Here is a 15,052-nt window from a genome sequence, read left to right as displayed (position 1 = left end):
GGCAGTGGCAATAGCTATCCGCATCTTTGTATACGGGTAAACGATGCAGAAATCCAACGAGTAGTTTTCTGCCACGGGATCTATTATCGGAGTTTTCCTCGCTCCGAGTCAGTCATAGTGTACATCACTCTTGCAGGGAGTCTTGATTGCAGTCGTATTTGCCTTGATAATGAAGCACCGTTTTGTCCAAACACCGTCCTAGAAATGCCGCATTTCAGGAAAGAACGGGAAAAATCAAAACAGTTCTGAAAGAACAGCAAATTCGCCTACTAGATGTCCAAATTTATCGAGTGTGGTTATTTCAATGGACGACGTTGGGCATTTACCACAATGCTCGACGGCCAAGTCTACCAATTTTGTAGAGCTTTTGTCTTACAAACAATCCTTTCCTCATTCTACCTTAGTTTAGCGAGGCAGGGCTGTGTCTCCATTATAAAACGTAGTTCTTGGATGGTAGTTGTAGTTTCCTTTTCAAAATTTCGTTGTCTCATGAACTCGGCGCTGTCGCGGATGGGAGGGTACCGACGACTATTCCCCCGGCTTCGATTACAAGTTTTATGGTGACCGAAATGAAATGTGGTGTCGATTTGTTGTCTTATGATTATTTCAAAAAGCTTCTGAAAAATACTTATTTTAGAAATCAAACCTGTTAATATTTAATCACCTAAAATAAAATCAGAATAAGTGATCGCATGATCTCTCGGAGTATTTATTTCAATGTTCATCCCTCCTTATAAAATGGTGAGTTCTAGTATTTCGCTACTTTGAACGATCCCGCCAAAATCGAGTGCACTTGCACTTCTACACTCTCACGCAGTCGCGATACTAGTTCATTACAAACGCGTGGTAGTCAGAGTCAGACTAATCACACTAAGTCAACTGGCTTTATGAAGATAGCGGTCACTGATGAGCACTAGAGGTAGCCTCGGGAATTTTCTTTGCCAGGAATGAATTGGAGCTAGCTGTGATGGGGATCGAGCGCGGACATTTGAGTGCAACTTATGGGACTGATTGATACGGTGACCTCAGCTGCCGCCGGCGACGTTTGTCAACTTGAAGTCTGATCAGCATAAGTGACCCAGCAGTGACGACCGAATATGCCGAAGGCGATAGCAGGCCTCAAAAAAACCCAGGTTTTGTCAGCACATTGGATTCTGGAGGCTACTTGTTTTGTGTTACATAGGCATGCACGGCTTTAGATCGGGAAAGAAAATGTATATCACTTTTGGAAACAGCTAAGCGTAAGCGATAGTTACGCATATCGCATTGCGATGATTGCGCTTTCAACAGTACGTTGACTCGAGGGTAAAACTTGAAATTTGAAAAGAAGACAGAAGATATACAGACAGTGTAGCTGTGTAGACAAAGTGAGAGATCATGCCAGAATTTGTGCTGGTACTTGTCCGTGGTCTCAACCCGAACATACCAGGCGTTCTTTATGTCGGGCATAAATGACAGTATAGGCCTTCCTGTCTGTAAAATGTACGGCTCAGGTAGGCCAACATAAATGAAAACGGTCCTTTTCAGGACCAACAAATTTTCCAAAAAGAGAACTACCGAATCAAATGTGTTTGCATGTATTTATTATACACAGTGTGTGTGCGTTTGTATCTTTCGGTACGCTCCGAGTATTTGGTGTTTTTTCCCCGCGTTGAACAATCAACGCTACGTACGTAAAAAGTAAACAACGTATCGCTCATGACTCATTTGCAATTTGCATATCATGTCAATCATGCAGATTCAAACTGAACATCGAACGTTATACCGGCGATATTACCGGCAAATATTTTATCCTTTTCCTGGTTCCAGACGTCATTTCAAACTTAATTTCGTCAGAAACCAAGTATATTGTGCTCCAAATACTTATACACATATCCCTCAATTTCAAAGAAAAAAAATTAATCGGTAGATTTCTAAATTAGGTTTTTATTGACGACGTCCAGAGCGTACCGAGTACGTTTGAATATCCCACCATTATAACCACTCTCGTAGGTTCTCGCGCTTTTATACGGGAGTTGGGGCTTTAACGTCGTTGCACAAGCGACATCGATTTTGTAAGTAATCGGCCGCCTCCTGCTGCCATTCTTTAGCGATACACATACCTGTTATTTTTGACAAAGGAGTATAGGGTATTAAACTCGCATGTAGTATTTGCGAAACCTCTTCAAATGCCTTTGAAATACTTGTCAAACCCTTCAAAATTTCATGGTAACTATAGTGCGCCGATCGAGCCAACCACGCTTTCAGTGCGCCAGGCGTGCGACTCCCCTTTGCTAAGTATACGCTAATGACTCAATTTGACCATTTTGCGATCGACCTTTCGCTCGCCTGAAGCGGTGTCATCAAGCCCGATTTCCTCACCAAATTCAGCCAATTGTTCAATTTTCTTGGTATTTTCAACACTCGGGACCGTCTGGGACGTCTTTGGGAGGTGTTTCGATACACCAACACGGAGAAATCTTGGCGGGATATAGATGCTCTGTGTGCAGCGACGTGATGCGTTTGGTCGATCACGCTCTGCCGATGCACACAGGCAATATTTTATCAGTCAGAACACATCCCGTAATAACCACCCAATTTTACTACTACTTTAGCCTATTATGTCATTTTGCTTACACATCTTAATTTCCAATTTCTCCAAGGTATCCGGAGCGAGCAAGATATCTACGTTCGCCTTATCGACTCAATGACAAAACAGGCAAGTATACTGTGCACTACTCTAGTGAGCATGATTACTTGCTTTCATCATGGCGAAGTCATATTTCTCCCGCGAATGTTTTGTTTAACGCGCAGCGAAAATTAGACCGGTATGCTTGACGGAACACCGTTTCACTCCAAGCTATCATTTTCTGATGACCCACCGTAGCAAATGCAGTAGCCCTTAAAATTTGACCTGCCCACCCAGTCTCGTAATATGCGAAACATTGCAAGAAAGACGGGGCGTTCAGCAGATCGCCCGAAGCCTCGATGGCTGAGCCACCCCCTTCCGTGTCACACAGCCACTATTGTGTTGATGAAAAAAGGGACGGAGGACAAGCAACTGTTTCTCGTATTTGTGATTTCGTGAAAGACAGACACTAAATTCCGGTGTCTGCGGTGGCGTGGAGATTCCCCAGTCCTGTTGAGTTTCATTTATTTGTTTTGATCTGCGGGTATTACTTCGGTAATGCGTATTGCTGGTGTCGGTCGCATTGTACATTACATTTGCCTGTGGGAGGTGAAACACACACCCCGCTCAGTCTAAATCAACCATCGCTTGCCAGCCATGAAAGAGCTACAACCAGAGTTCCTTCGACTGAAAGCTAAGACAGCTGACGTGTGCGATATGAAAACCAAGTTAATTCTTAGAATTTGGGTCATAATTTGTTATTATTAACAAGTTTAGCTTTTGGGACTACTATGTGGCTTTTACGGAATCTTCAGAAATTGGGGCAAATGCCCCCTGTATTATAAGTAATTGTGAGTAATGTGGCACAGTATAGATATATATGTGGCGAGACGACGCAGGCTGTTGAACAACAGTATCAGCAGACGATTGTGTTCGGTATTGGCAAATTAAAGCTCTGGTTGATTGACCATCTTTCGCGAGATGAAACATTTGCTTTTGTATAGAAAATCCCGTGAAGGTCGTTTGGTTTTTGTGCGGCCAACATGAAGCCCTGCGCTCGCTTCGAAATGCCGCCCCTTATATGTATATGTTTCGAGGGGTTGTCGGGCAGGACACTCGACACAGTGGCTTTTTTTGCTGTTACCAGGTATCTAAGCTGATATTGAGTCTAATATTTTCCGACTTGCTAACCGTATTGATAGTTTCTGTGGCACACCAGGTGACCCAGAAACAAGGGGGTGTCTGTACGTCCCGCAAAACCCGTGTTCCCTTTTGCTAAATTTAACATACAGAATGTGTAAGTTTTCTCTTCGGCTTAATTTTCACTGCAGGCTATAGTCTACGAAGGTCAAGACAAGAACCCCGAAATGTGCCGAGTGCTCCTAACACACGAAATAATGTGCAGGTGAGAAAATAAAGACATAACACGACATTCCAGAGCTTCTTGTCGTCCCGTCCTTCAAAATTTTGAAAGAAAACATTCTAAGAAATGAAACGGCTGAAGTAACACTTGCGATTACCTAACAGCAGACTTTCAGGTGTTTCTGTGAAGACTAAGAAAATAAAGGGCAATAAAATATATGAATGATGGTCCAACATTTGTAAAGGCATTTTCAGACTTCGGAATATTATTGTGCTTCACACATTACACAAGATGTATTGGAGAATAATTTTATATGATATACAGTGTCTTGCTCCCGCTGCACTGTGTAATTACTCCCTACCATTACTACCGGCCATATGGGGCACAGTTACCAACCTATCTCTTGATTTCTTCTGACAGCCGATGCTGCGATAAGAAGAGCTGCGGCAACAGGAATGAAACGCCTTCAGATCCCGTCATTATCGACAGGTGAGTGTGTCGGAGATAATTTCAGTTAATGAAGGAGGGAAACGACTGATTAGAGGCATTAGTTGAGAAATAGCTGCTAGATACATGTCCCGTCCAGAGTGTCACTCATGGAACAGCAGCGAGTGGGACAAAAAAAATATCTGTATTTGTAAGATGTTGACAACTTAGTGTCAACTTTAAGACATTGGCGCTGAAATTTGCTGGAAAGGACCGGTAAAATATACTTTGTTGTTGGTTTTTTTTTGGTCAATCTTTGTAAAAAGGAGATACCTCAAGCAACTGATTGTGTCTTCCTTAATGTAACTTGTGGGTGAGTTCCTGCCTTTTGTTGGACCGGTTCCTAATATCAGTATTGGTTGACAAAATCAAAAGGGCTTGGTTTGTGGAAACTTTTCAAAGAGTTGATTTTACACAATGTAGTTTGGGCCGACAAAAGAGCCCAGTGAGTGGCTGGTACAGAAGGTATTCTCTACCTTATTGATGAGTGTCTTGGCTCTGATGTCTATAATTAGCTGTTAAGGTGCTGGAGGCATATCTAATTGGGCTGCAGCCCATAGACCAGATAACAGATCGTGTTACGGTTTTAATTGGATTGGATAGGCAAAAAAACACAGCAGCTTCTGAAACAGAGTGCAGTGGAAAAGAAAAGCGAGGGGGGTTGGAAATAGCCCTTCCAGTTTTATTTGTAGGGGGGGCAGGTTAGGAATGTGACACCAGAGTGAACTTCGATGATTCTTGGAATTGTAGGAACGACAGCTCGCTGTATTAAGCTAAATTACTGTAGCTGAGGTGTTTAGATACTGGAGGACTATTACAAGACTCTTAAGTTACATGACTTGGAACTTTCACACAGTACTGGCTGTGTATACAACTTGAAAACATTTATCCCTGTGTTTACGCCAACCAGCGTTTAAAGGCAGTTTTGTTAGTCAATAGCCTGATTAAATGCCCATAAAATTTTCCCTACTTGCAGCATCACCATCTCCTTCCGTCCACTTATTTGGCGTTCAATAACTCATCCCCGGTTTGCTGAAGTTTTCCACGAGGCTATCAGTGGCCGAACACATGTTAAAGCCATCAGGTACCCACTAATGAATGTGGCGGTATACACACACTCACACGCTGCCTTTTGTTCAGAGTTAATACTTTCTCCATACATCAAGCCCCCCTGTCTCACATCCTACCTGCTCGCTCAGATCAGGTAGCTCGGTTGCCATGCCAACGCAGAATGTCAAACATCTGGTACCTTTCTCAGAGTGTGGCAAAATGTTTCTGGACTCTGTAATTTGTCAAGGAGAGTGGGTTTTTTTTTTTCGCCCGCAACCCGTAGAAGTCAAGAGATATTGGCCAATTGAAAATGAATTATAACGTGGGGTGAATGAACGAACTAGCAGATGTCAAATATATCACCAGAGCTGCCTCGGTTTACAACAATTGACAAAGTTGTTATATGGATCGTAAAGTAGTCAGCTAAACGGAGATAAAATTGCACCCAGTGCCAGACTCAACCCCCATCGACTACCAACTTACCGTCATGCCAAATTTTCACAAAGTGCATATAACTCAAGGAATTTCAAATTATAATTCTGCAAGTGATTCGAAAATGGAAACTGACCTCCAATTTTACCATCATACCAAATTTTCACAAGAATATATGACTCCAGGATTCCAAATTATACTACTGAAACTGTTTCGAAAATGAAAACTAAACCCAAAAATTTGCTGGAAAGTCCACATTCTCAGGTCAGAATTCTCATTTAATGAGTGATACAGAAATTAAAATAATTGAAAGAACACAATAACGCGAGCGATAAGCAATTTTGTATAAAAATATTACAATGGTTATACTAATTGGAGAGTCACAGTTCGGTGATTGTGGAATGATGGCGGAAAAACCAATTGTTTGGTGTGTATCTGTCTCCAAAATTATGACAACTATATCGCTTCTGGTTCCCCAGCATTACAAATACAACCACTCGCTGTATCGTTGTGTCCTCAGACTTATAAGATTATCAATATTCAAGCCTGTATGTCTCCGTAACTGTTCAAATTTGCTCAGTGTTCAAGCCAATATTCGTGCATTTAACTAAACATTACCCGAGTCGTTTTACTCAAAATAATTCTATCTTTCATGAAACGAAATGGCCAGCCTAATTGCAGAAACTTATTTGGGTTTCCGGAGAATTTTGCAATGCCTAGAGCAGATTGATCATGTGGTAATTTTTTATAGATTTGAAAAAACAGAATATATGACCTAAATTACATTAATGGTAATATTTCAATAATTAAAATAAGAAATTATAATTGTTACTGATTCTAGGAATAAACACAAAGTGTAAAATGCATATAATTGAATAGATCCAGTTTAGAATTGTTTCATCACTTCACACGATGAAAATTATTTTCTATGGCCATCACTCATCTATGCGTAGTTTGCATTTCAAAATCAGCGTGGGGATCATGCAAAATTTTTCCAGTTTGGAATTATTTCTCAGCGGCGGGACGAGAACATTCCCTTCCTGTGAATCATAACGGATAGACATGATCATCCACTGTTTGTATGCTTTGAAAGTTGTAAACAAACATCCCGGGATATGTTTGTTTTTTGCTCGTCCCCTCATCTGTGCTCAAATGATACATCAACAGTATTTGCACACTCAGAGAATTGTGGATGAGCAAACTGACATGCTCCACTATTATTTATGTATTTGCTCTTCTGTGCTCCGTACTTCAGTATCTATAGAAGTTTCAATTTTTAAAAGCTGTGGAGTCTCATGGTATATTTAATGATTTAGGGGATAAGTTTGGGTGCGTTAATATACGTAGGTTTTATAATTAAAATTCCCTGCAGAAAAATACGGATTGCTACTGTGATACAGATGTACAGCATGGCTTTGTATCTGCTAAACTATTATTTTTAGCTTTTTCTACTTACGAAGCAGTTCTTCCATTACGTTGGATAATAATTCTACAACTTGAAAGATATTCCGTTTGAAATGACCCTTCATTTATGAAATAATAGCAGTTAACTAAATTTCATTAGTCGGACATCTTCTCTGATCTGGGTCATAAAATGCAATAAAATAAAGAAAGTGCACCCGCAGAGAATCAACATAAAACAACTTGAACTTCCTCTTATGAATTGAGATGGTGTTTCACACACGTGAAAAGATTCAATCTGGTGTCTTCAGGGAGACTTTAATTTGAAATTCTTTTCCTTAGGTTCTTACGCAACAGATCAGGATACGATCTGCTGGCAGATAATTTCTGATGTCAGATCGCAGTTGACTTTTCCAATTGTGCATGTCACCGTGGTGACGGCAAAACTACCCTCCCACACAGTATCACACCAGACAGGTTGACGTCAACAAAGTCAAAATTTCTAGCAGTTTGGTCCAACCATGCGACTAATCAATATTAGATATTTGTTAGTTACTGGAAAGAAAAGAATGGGGGATAAAAATTTTGTCCATTCCTTGGATTTTCTTACTGCAAAATTACATTTTTTTTAGAAATTTAAGGACCAGCAAGCTGGTAATATCATTGGTACTAATAATAATTTCCTCTACAAATATGAAGAAATTTCAGACTTTTTAACAGAGAATAAATTAGCTTAAAATTAAAAAAGCTATTTCATTTTGACTTGGATATTTATTCTATATTGCAAAATTAACGAAATATATAATATTGTATCGCAGCTACTACCCCAGACTTTAACCGTAAATAAATGAATATAAAACTTAAAAAAATATTTATTTATATCCCATATTACAAAGTTGATGAAAAATGTATCAGTTTCTGATACAGCGCAAGTCAAGAAAACGTCCTAGTCGGAGCAAATTTACAATTCTGAAAAACCCATTTCTACAAAGTTGAAAGTTGCTTCCTCGTCTGTCTCAATGACGTGGACGCCATTGTTGGCAGTTAAATTGCAATCTGCATATTTCGAGACCGCCAAAATTAGCGGTAATCTGAAATTGTAAAGTGGAGGAAGTTGAGAGTGACTCAGTCCGACAGCGAGGTGAAGATTTGCTTAATGCTGTAACTTGTAACTACTCCTAGAGTTGACCTCCAAATGGCGAGTGAGTCAGAGCATTGCTTTCTCCAGGCTGCATTTAGTAAGGGTCAACTCCATGTATGTGTAATATGCAATATAGCTCTGTTCTGTACAAGCCAGGTTAGAAAACAGAAAAAAAATGACGAAAAAGAACTGATATAGAATACAGAATACAAAATGTAAGTCATGAGCTCCTTTTGAAACACACCTCATGGAAATTTGAGTCCTGAAGATGAAGTTAAACTGAAATTTATTCCTAGAGGATGAAGTGTCTTGGAAATTTTTTTTCTCAATTATTTTATTCCTCCACTGCAGATGGTGTGAAAATATTATTCATAGCAATACAAGTTTGAAGTCACGGGAGATAAATCATCTTACTATTAGCGTCACGAGTGACACAGTAGATAGGTATTACAGTTTTTATGTGTTTACAGGTCACTTTTTGGTTAATTAATTACCAAAGGAATTCCGCTCACAGCATCTGAATAAGGCATATTTCATGCTGAAAAGCGAAAAGAATACAGTATCATTTGAGTAAATCATTTTGAGTCGGGAGAAATAATATTTTGATCAAATAGGACAACTGTCAGTTGAATTTTTCATTGTCGCTTGGACATGTGAATCATAGAGAAGATGCCAGCGATGGAAATAAATGAAATTAAAAAGAGAGAATTTTGAACTCCCCCTTTTTTTTATCAGTGCTAATACATGAAAATGTCATCATACTGTCACCACGCTGCTTACAAATGTCGCAGCAGTTGTAATTTTGACCTAAAAAAAAAAAATTGAAGAAATGATAATTTCAATTGTAACTATTACTCACATCAAAATAGATAAAAAGATTATGTTTGCTTGAGTACTCCTATTGTCTACACCTGAATTGAAAAGGCTATTAGGAAGTACAACAGTTTTCTGTTGTAAGGACGCTTGTCTCTGGCCTTTTGTTTTAGATAAACAGAAAGCCGTCCTGTGAGCTGACTTCAAAGAACCCCTCTCAGATTGAAATGAAGCACAATTTGTCCCAGGACGCCCTTTTGATTTCAATATTTTTGTTCTTGGTTGAATGTGGGCAGACAATATTTAGTTTTGGGGTGGACTTTGATTGTGTTGTGTTTTCAATGAAGACAAGTCCTGTCTGTGCACTGTATAAAGAAAGGGAGAGAGAGAGAAAAAAAAAAGCAGCCGGCGACGGGTGTATGCTGGTCTTTCTGTATGCCAGTGATCTCATCTTCCCGGTGCTATTGTGACAGCTCCATTGTTGTTGGATTTTGTCGGGCTATGAGAGGTGTGTTAATGAGTTTACAAAGCCTGTATAGTAGTTGTAGAGCCGTGGATACTAAATACAAAAGATAGCCTCTGAATGCTGATAATCGGTAATCCACTAACTAATGATTTGATCATCGTTTAGTTTTTTAGGAACCAGCGTTCCATCAGCTAACCAAACACTTCACACTCTGTTGATGTTTTGTGTTGCACAGAAACCTTCGCCTAAATTGTGTTTGCTCATTAACATTTGAAATACTATTTCAAGGGAGAGAATGCCCGTGTGTTTTTTAGACCACTAAGATATCCTTCAGCCAAAAAAAAGCAACACTCCCTCTCTTCATTGAATGTCACTGATAAGTTTTTTTCTCCCGACTTTAAAAAACGCAAACAAATCGTAAATTTCGAATTTTCTGAGAAACCTTTTAATGTTTATTTTTACCGGAAAAAACCTGGCACATAGCCCAAACACAAACCTTAAATCAATAGCCCCCAATGCTGTGCTCAGCCTGTGGTGAGAACTTGCCAATTGACGAGACAATTTAGAAAAAGACGCAAATGAAGTTGCTTGGCTGCAGATAACTGAAACACTAATAATACTTGAATCCGATAATAATTTTGTTAAAAATTAAAGATAATCAGTGGAAATGAGATGAGTACGCAGTTGGTGGAGGCAGGTTTCGGCAGTAACATTCATTTAGTCTTTGTATCCACACCTGTCTAGCAATTAATAGCTAGTAATTTTCACTTAATGTCAATTGGGCTTGGGTTTCATTATTTCCATTATTAACTTGATTTGCCTATGATTATACATGATTATAAGAACATCATGCCATTCCTCCTTGCGCCGTCCCTCCCTCCTCTACAAGATTCTGGGTGATTTTGTTGTCATGTGCTGTGAAGTTGGCTAGGGTAAAGCCACTGGGATTTGAAAAGAGACAAAAGATCTGCGATGGATTTTGATTGTTGTGTCAGCCCAACGCTGAAAGATATTTTTTTTGATCTTTAAGACACCGATTGCAGCAGTCGTTTGATACAGGAGCGTTTGAAGTTTTGCACAGGAGCAATGTTGTTGAGAAATTCTGCTTTGCTGGGAAGTTTGTGTTTGACGATCTGTAGGAAATTTTTAGTCACAGCAGTTTTGCGTTGGGAACTTTTTTCAGATCGTCTGGACACTAAATATCTAGTTCTGTGAATGTTTTACGGCCGATTACATTGGAAGTTCACACAGCTTTGCGCTAAAAGGGGTGTTAATGAAATTTATTGTGACCATAGTGGAGCTCGTTTACTTTTTGCGCTGTGTTTTTCTCTACCCTTTGTGCGGGCCAGCCGGCATTGGCACCTCAAGACATGCTGTAATGATGCTTGGAGTGTCTATCCTGATTTGATTTCCCAACGATGAGACAGTTTGGTGCAGGACACCACTTAAACATTGATTCTATTATTGGAGAAAATCACCAGCTAATGCTTAAAGACACACAAGGCATACACCCGGAGAGATAGAGAGAAAAAAAAATGCATCAATTCTCTTTCTGCAAGATTAAAAAAAAAAGAAGGGGCAGGTGGGATATTGTAGGAAAAGTGTAATTTGATGCAATGCCAGCATTTAACAGTTCCCAAATTTGTCAAATAATCACTGTATGACAACTTTGTTTGTATGCTCATGTAATTCAGTGGTGCACCATTGCCGAAACGCCTCACCAGTTTCAAAACACACACGGCCCAGTATGCACATTACGAGGCATAGGCCAGGGTTTAATGGTTGTCCAGTGGGTACGTGAAACATAATGATCAGAGGACCCCCGAGTCCCTAAAAAAATCTGCCTAAAAATACACAAAGACTTACTCCATTTGACTCATGGCTCACTGGTGAATTGTGTGAAACGGACTTGGTTTGGGATAGCTTTGCCTCGGCTGCAGCGGTGGGTAGCGGCTAATAGCTTCCCTACCACTCGATTTCCGTGCCAGACTTTGAAAAAACAATTGACTGAGAATTTTATTGCCCGAAGCCACAAATTTCACCTCCAATAATCCACCATTTTGAAAATAACCACATCCCTGATAAGGGACTCAAGCATTCTGTTTTCTTTTTTCAAAACTGGCCGACAAATGGGCCCATTGATACTAAAACTTCGACAACAAAGTAAAGATGAGACACAAAACCTGATTCGTCCATTTTGACACCTTCAGTGTATGATTACTCCAGACTGCCATCCGATCATTTCAAATATCTGACATTGAGACCTTCTGCCCACTTTTACTGATTTTTATCCGAAACTTTTCAGCGCCGTAATAAATGTCATGATTGATGTAAAATTTCACCGAAAAACCTCATAAAAATCACCCCTTGATGAACTTTTTGACTAAAATGGTTTCCAAGGCAACGAAAAAAAAAAAACAGCTTGTCGCTGATTGCTGTTTGGGAAAGTGTGAAAAATTAGTAAAATAGATTAGCAGTGAAAGTGGAATTTTTTTTTTTTGCAGCCAAAATGACTTGCGATTCAGTCTAGGCAAATGTTCTACTTGGCCCATTCTATTAATGGCTTTAATGACATCAACAGAAGCAAGTGAATGGTTGTGCGATGCTGAGCCCATATGTCAAATAGCTGAGCAAATGGACTATGGGATCTTCTCAACTCCCTCCTTCTGTGTAGTTGCCAGGCCATTAAAATTGTTCCATCAATGTTGTTTATTGAAGAAATGACAAATACTATAATTGTGTTGGGCTAATCTTATTAATTTTTAAATAGACACTTTCTTCGAGCCATTAAGAAACCAACTGTCAAAAAAAACCAGGTCTTTTCCTCTCGTATCTCATCCTTCCCCTTTAATCCAATCGAGTTTTTAGTCTTGAATCAGAGACTGTTAAATAATTGTCCCTTTTTTGTATTTTGTCTTTTGTGATCATGAACTTGACAATGAGCTAAGCATCCTCTCAGAACTTGTTGAGTGAGTGCTTGGAAAGATCATGGGGAATTACCAGCAGTTGTGCGGGGTCCTAAGTAAAGGAAGCTATGTAAACAATGGTTATCAGCTTCTTAAAGAAAGAGCCAGACGTCTGATAATTTTTAAAAGATGGAGGAGGGCTGTCTTTTGCTAGTGTTATGTCAGTTCACTGAAAATGAAATGTTTAGCCATGAGCTATGCAGCATATGCATGACTTTGCCACCCCTACGGTGAAATGGAATCACCCCATTGGAAATGTAGTGGGGCTCAGGTGAGTTCGTTAATTGCTCTATGCATGTTAAAACACTTTATGGGCTGTTAAAGATTCAATTGTGCAGGATGCGTGCCATTCTCCGTAAGCTTATCCACTCCCCTGTTTTGGCTGCAAATTGCATTAGGCTGCACAATCTGGAGAAATTGCCGGCACGGTCAACCAGCATAGATGACAGTCCAAAGCATCAAAACTGGATCTCTTCCTCGTTGGCTTCATGGTTAATTTCTATTCCCTGTAGTAGTATCACTGTTACCCAATCTTATTTATGTGGACTTTTTGCTCACTGAGCCCCCACATGGTGGCCGGTTCCGGGAATAATTTTTCCTCAGCTCTGCCGACGGAAGTGACGGGAAACAGAAAGAGAGAGGGAGGGAAAAAAATGAAAAACCGGCTGCCAGTTTTTTGTGCTATTGGGTCAGTTCCTTGTCATTCATACCATGTAAGCACCGGAGAATTCATACAGTAAACATTGATGTATTACTGTTACAAGGATGAGGTCTGCTGTGTTTACACAGTGTTCTAATACAAGCACTGTACTAAGCCATATACCTTCCGGAGCAACTAAATCTTATCCCAGCTGGGCTGATCTCCAATCCAACAGTCTATTGTGTTCCCCCTCTTTGGCAGAACACAGGGATATCTCCAAGTGACCTACAAGCTCTTGTTTTTGGAACAAAAGCACACAATCAATGATTTTAAAAATTTTTTCTTTCTTGTTTTGGAGGGGAGGGGATGAAAATTCTTGCTCTATTGAGAAATATCGACAGAAATTTGAGTTTGGTGAATGCAATAGCAGCCACTAAAAATACAGAAGTCTGGTAGCCATGCATAATTTAGCAGGTTTTATTAAAATTTCTCTTCCAAGACAAATAGTGGGCTGGTTGCATGGCTCACCCTCCGATTGTCCCTGTCTACTGCTGGAGTGTGGTTCTGTAGAAATAGACTATTTGTTCATGGCTATGATCTCATCCCAGGGCTAATTTTGCAGCAATAGAATCCATTAGCCAAATATTGTTTCATGGCAGCGTAAGCGGCTTCCTGTTGAAACCCAGTCGAGGATAACAACGCATGAATGTTATGGCTGCAAATATTGATGTAAGCCCATCGTGTGAACGTGGATGACGCATGCCCTCCCCGACCCTCTTTCCACCACGTCTTGCTCATCCTATACCTCGGTCAGGTCTCTTAAATAGCGCAAAGAGAAGATCCGTACAGATAAAACATGTTTCATTCACAGAGTCGGTGTGTCATGTAATTTGATTGAATCGCGAGAGGGTAAAATTTATGGGAAGAAAGTGAGTCAGTTAGGTGGGACAACCAGTGGCGATTACACTCGCAAAGCTGGTAACCACGGCACAATAGACGTGGGATCATACATTCGAATGCCTGTTTCATTTTATGGCACCTCACTTTTGCCCCTCACTGGAAAAAAAAAAATTAAAATTGCTGGCTTGGAGGGAGCACTAGGACAGAAAAACAGGGGCGAATTATTATCTCTCTTAGTTGAATCTGATTAACGTTCTAAGAGGGGATTTTGTTTGACACAAAGCTACTCACCGTCTAGATATCCCATGTCAAACTCCTGCCTCATCTATTATTGAGAAAGTTTGATGCAGTTTCTCAATTATTCACTAGTAATTTTATCCTCACTGAACATGAGCTGATTAGCATTTGGTTGGAAAATAGCAGCTTTTCAAAGTTGCTGATTAGGATTTGGAGCGTCGTGAGGACTCGCTTGGAGCCAATAACAGGAAGTTATGATCGGAGGATGGCTTGTAAACTAATGTGAAACGATGATTTATCATTATGGGCGCTAGCGCCATTTATCAAGACTCAGAAAATGTCATTAAACTAGCTATCAGAGACTATTCTTTAAAATAGATATGATTATAGATGAATCTAAGAAGGAGAGAAGCACAACGGTGAGCGTGAAGGGGAGGAGCGTTTTTATCAGAATCATCGCTTCCTAAGGTGTTACCTGGACTTTTGAATAAAAAGAAATCCCCACTTTCTTCATGTATAAAATCGCATCAAATGATGGAATTCTGAGTG

At 39.9% G+C, this 15,052-nt stretch overlaps 1 protein-coding gene across 25 annotated transcripts in view; it reads left to right on the top strand.

Moving 5' to 3' along the window:
* Nucleotides 1-15,052, top strand: part of LOC139120061 (transcription factor COE3-like) — a 97,762-nt gene that overhangs the window by 12,536 nt on the left and 70,174 nt on the right. For all 25 annotated transcript variants that reach the window (XR_011549030.1, XR_011549031.1, XR_011549029.1 and 22 more), the window contains 3 exons: nucleotides 2,643-2,698; nucleotides 3,940-4,013; nucleotides 4,392-4,460. Coding sequence is in view for 21 of the 25 variants with exons in the window: in XM_070684098.1 (XP_070540199.1) it covers nucleotides 2,643-2,698; nucleotides 3,940-4,013; nucleotides 4,392-4,460 (199 nt within the window). In the remaining 4 variants the exon portion in view is untranslated. The remainder of the gene's footprint in view (nucleotides 1-2,642; nucleotides 2,699-3,939; nucleotides 4,014-4,391; nucleotides 4,461-15,052) is intronic.

The sequence above is a fragment of the Ptychodera flava genome, chromosome 20 (assembly GCF_041260155.1).
Source record: "Ptychodera flava strain L36383 chromosome 20, AS_Pfla_20210202, whole genome shotgun sequence".
In the NCBI taxonomy this organism is placed as follows: domain Eukaryota; kingdom Metazoa; phylum Hemichordata; class Enteropneusta; family Ptychoderidae; genus Ptychodera; species Ptychodera flava.
Note: the sequence above shows the minus strand (reverse complement) of the source record. Positions and strands in the feature narration are given on the sequence as shown.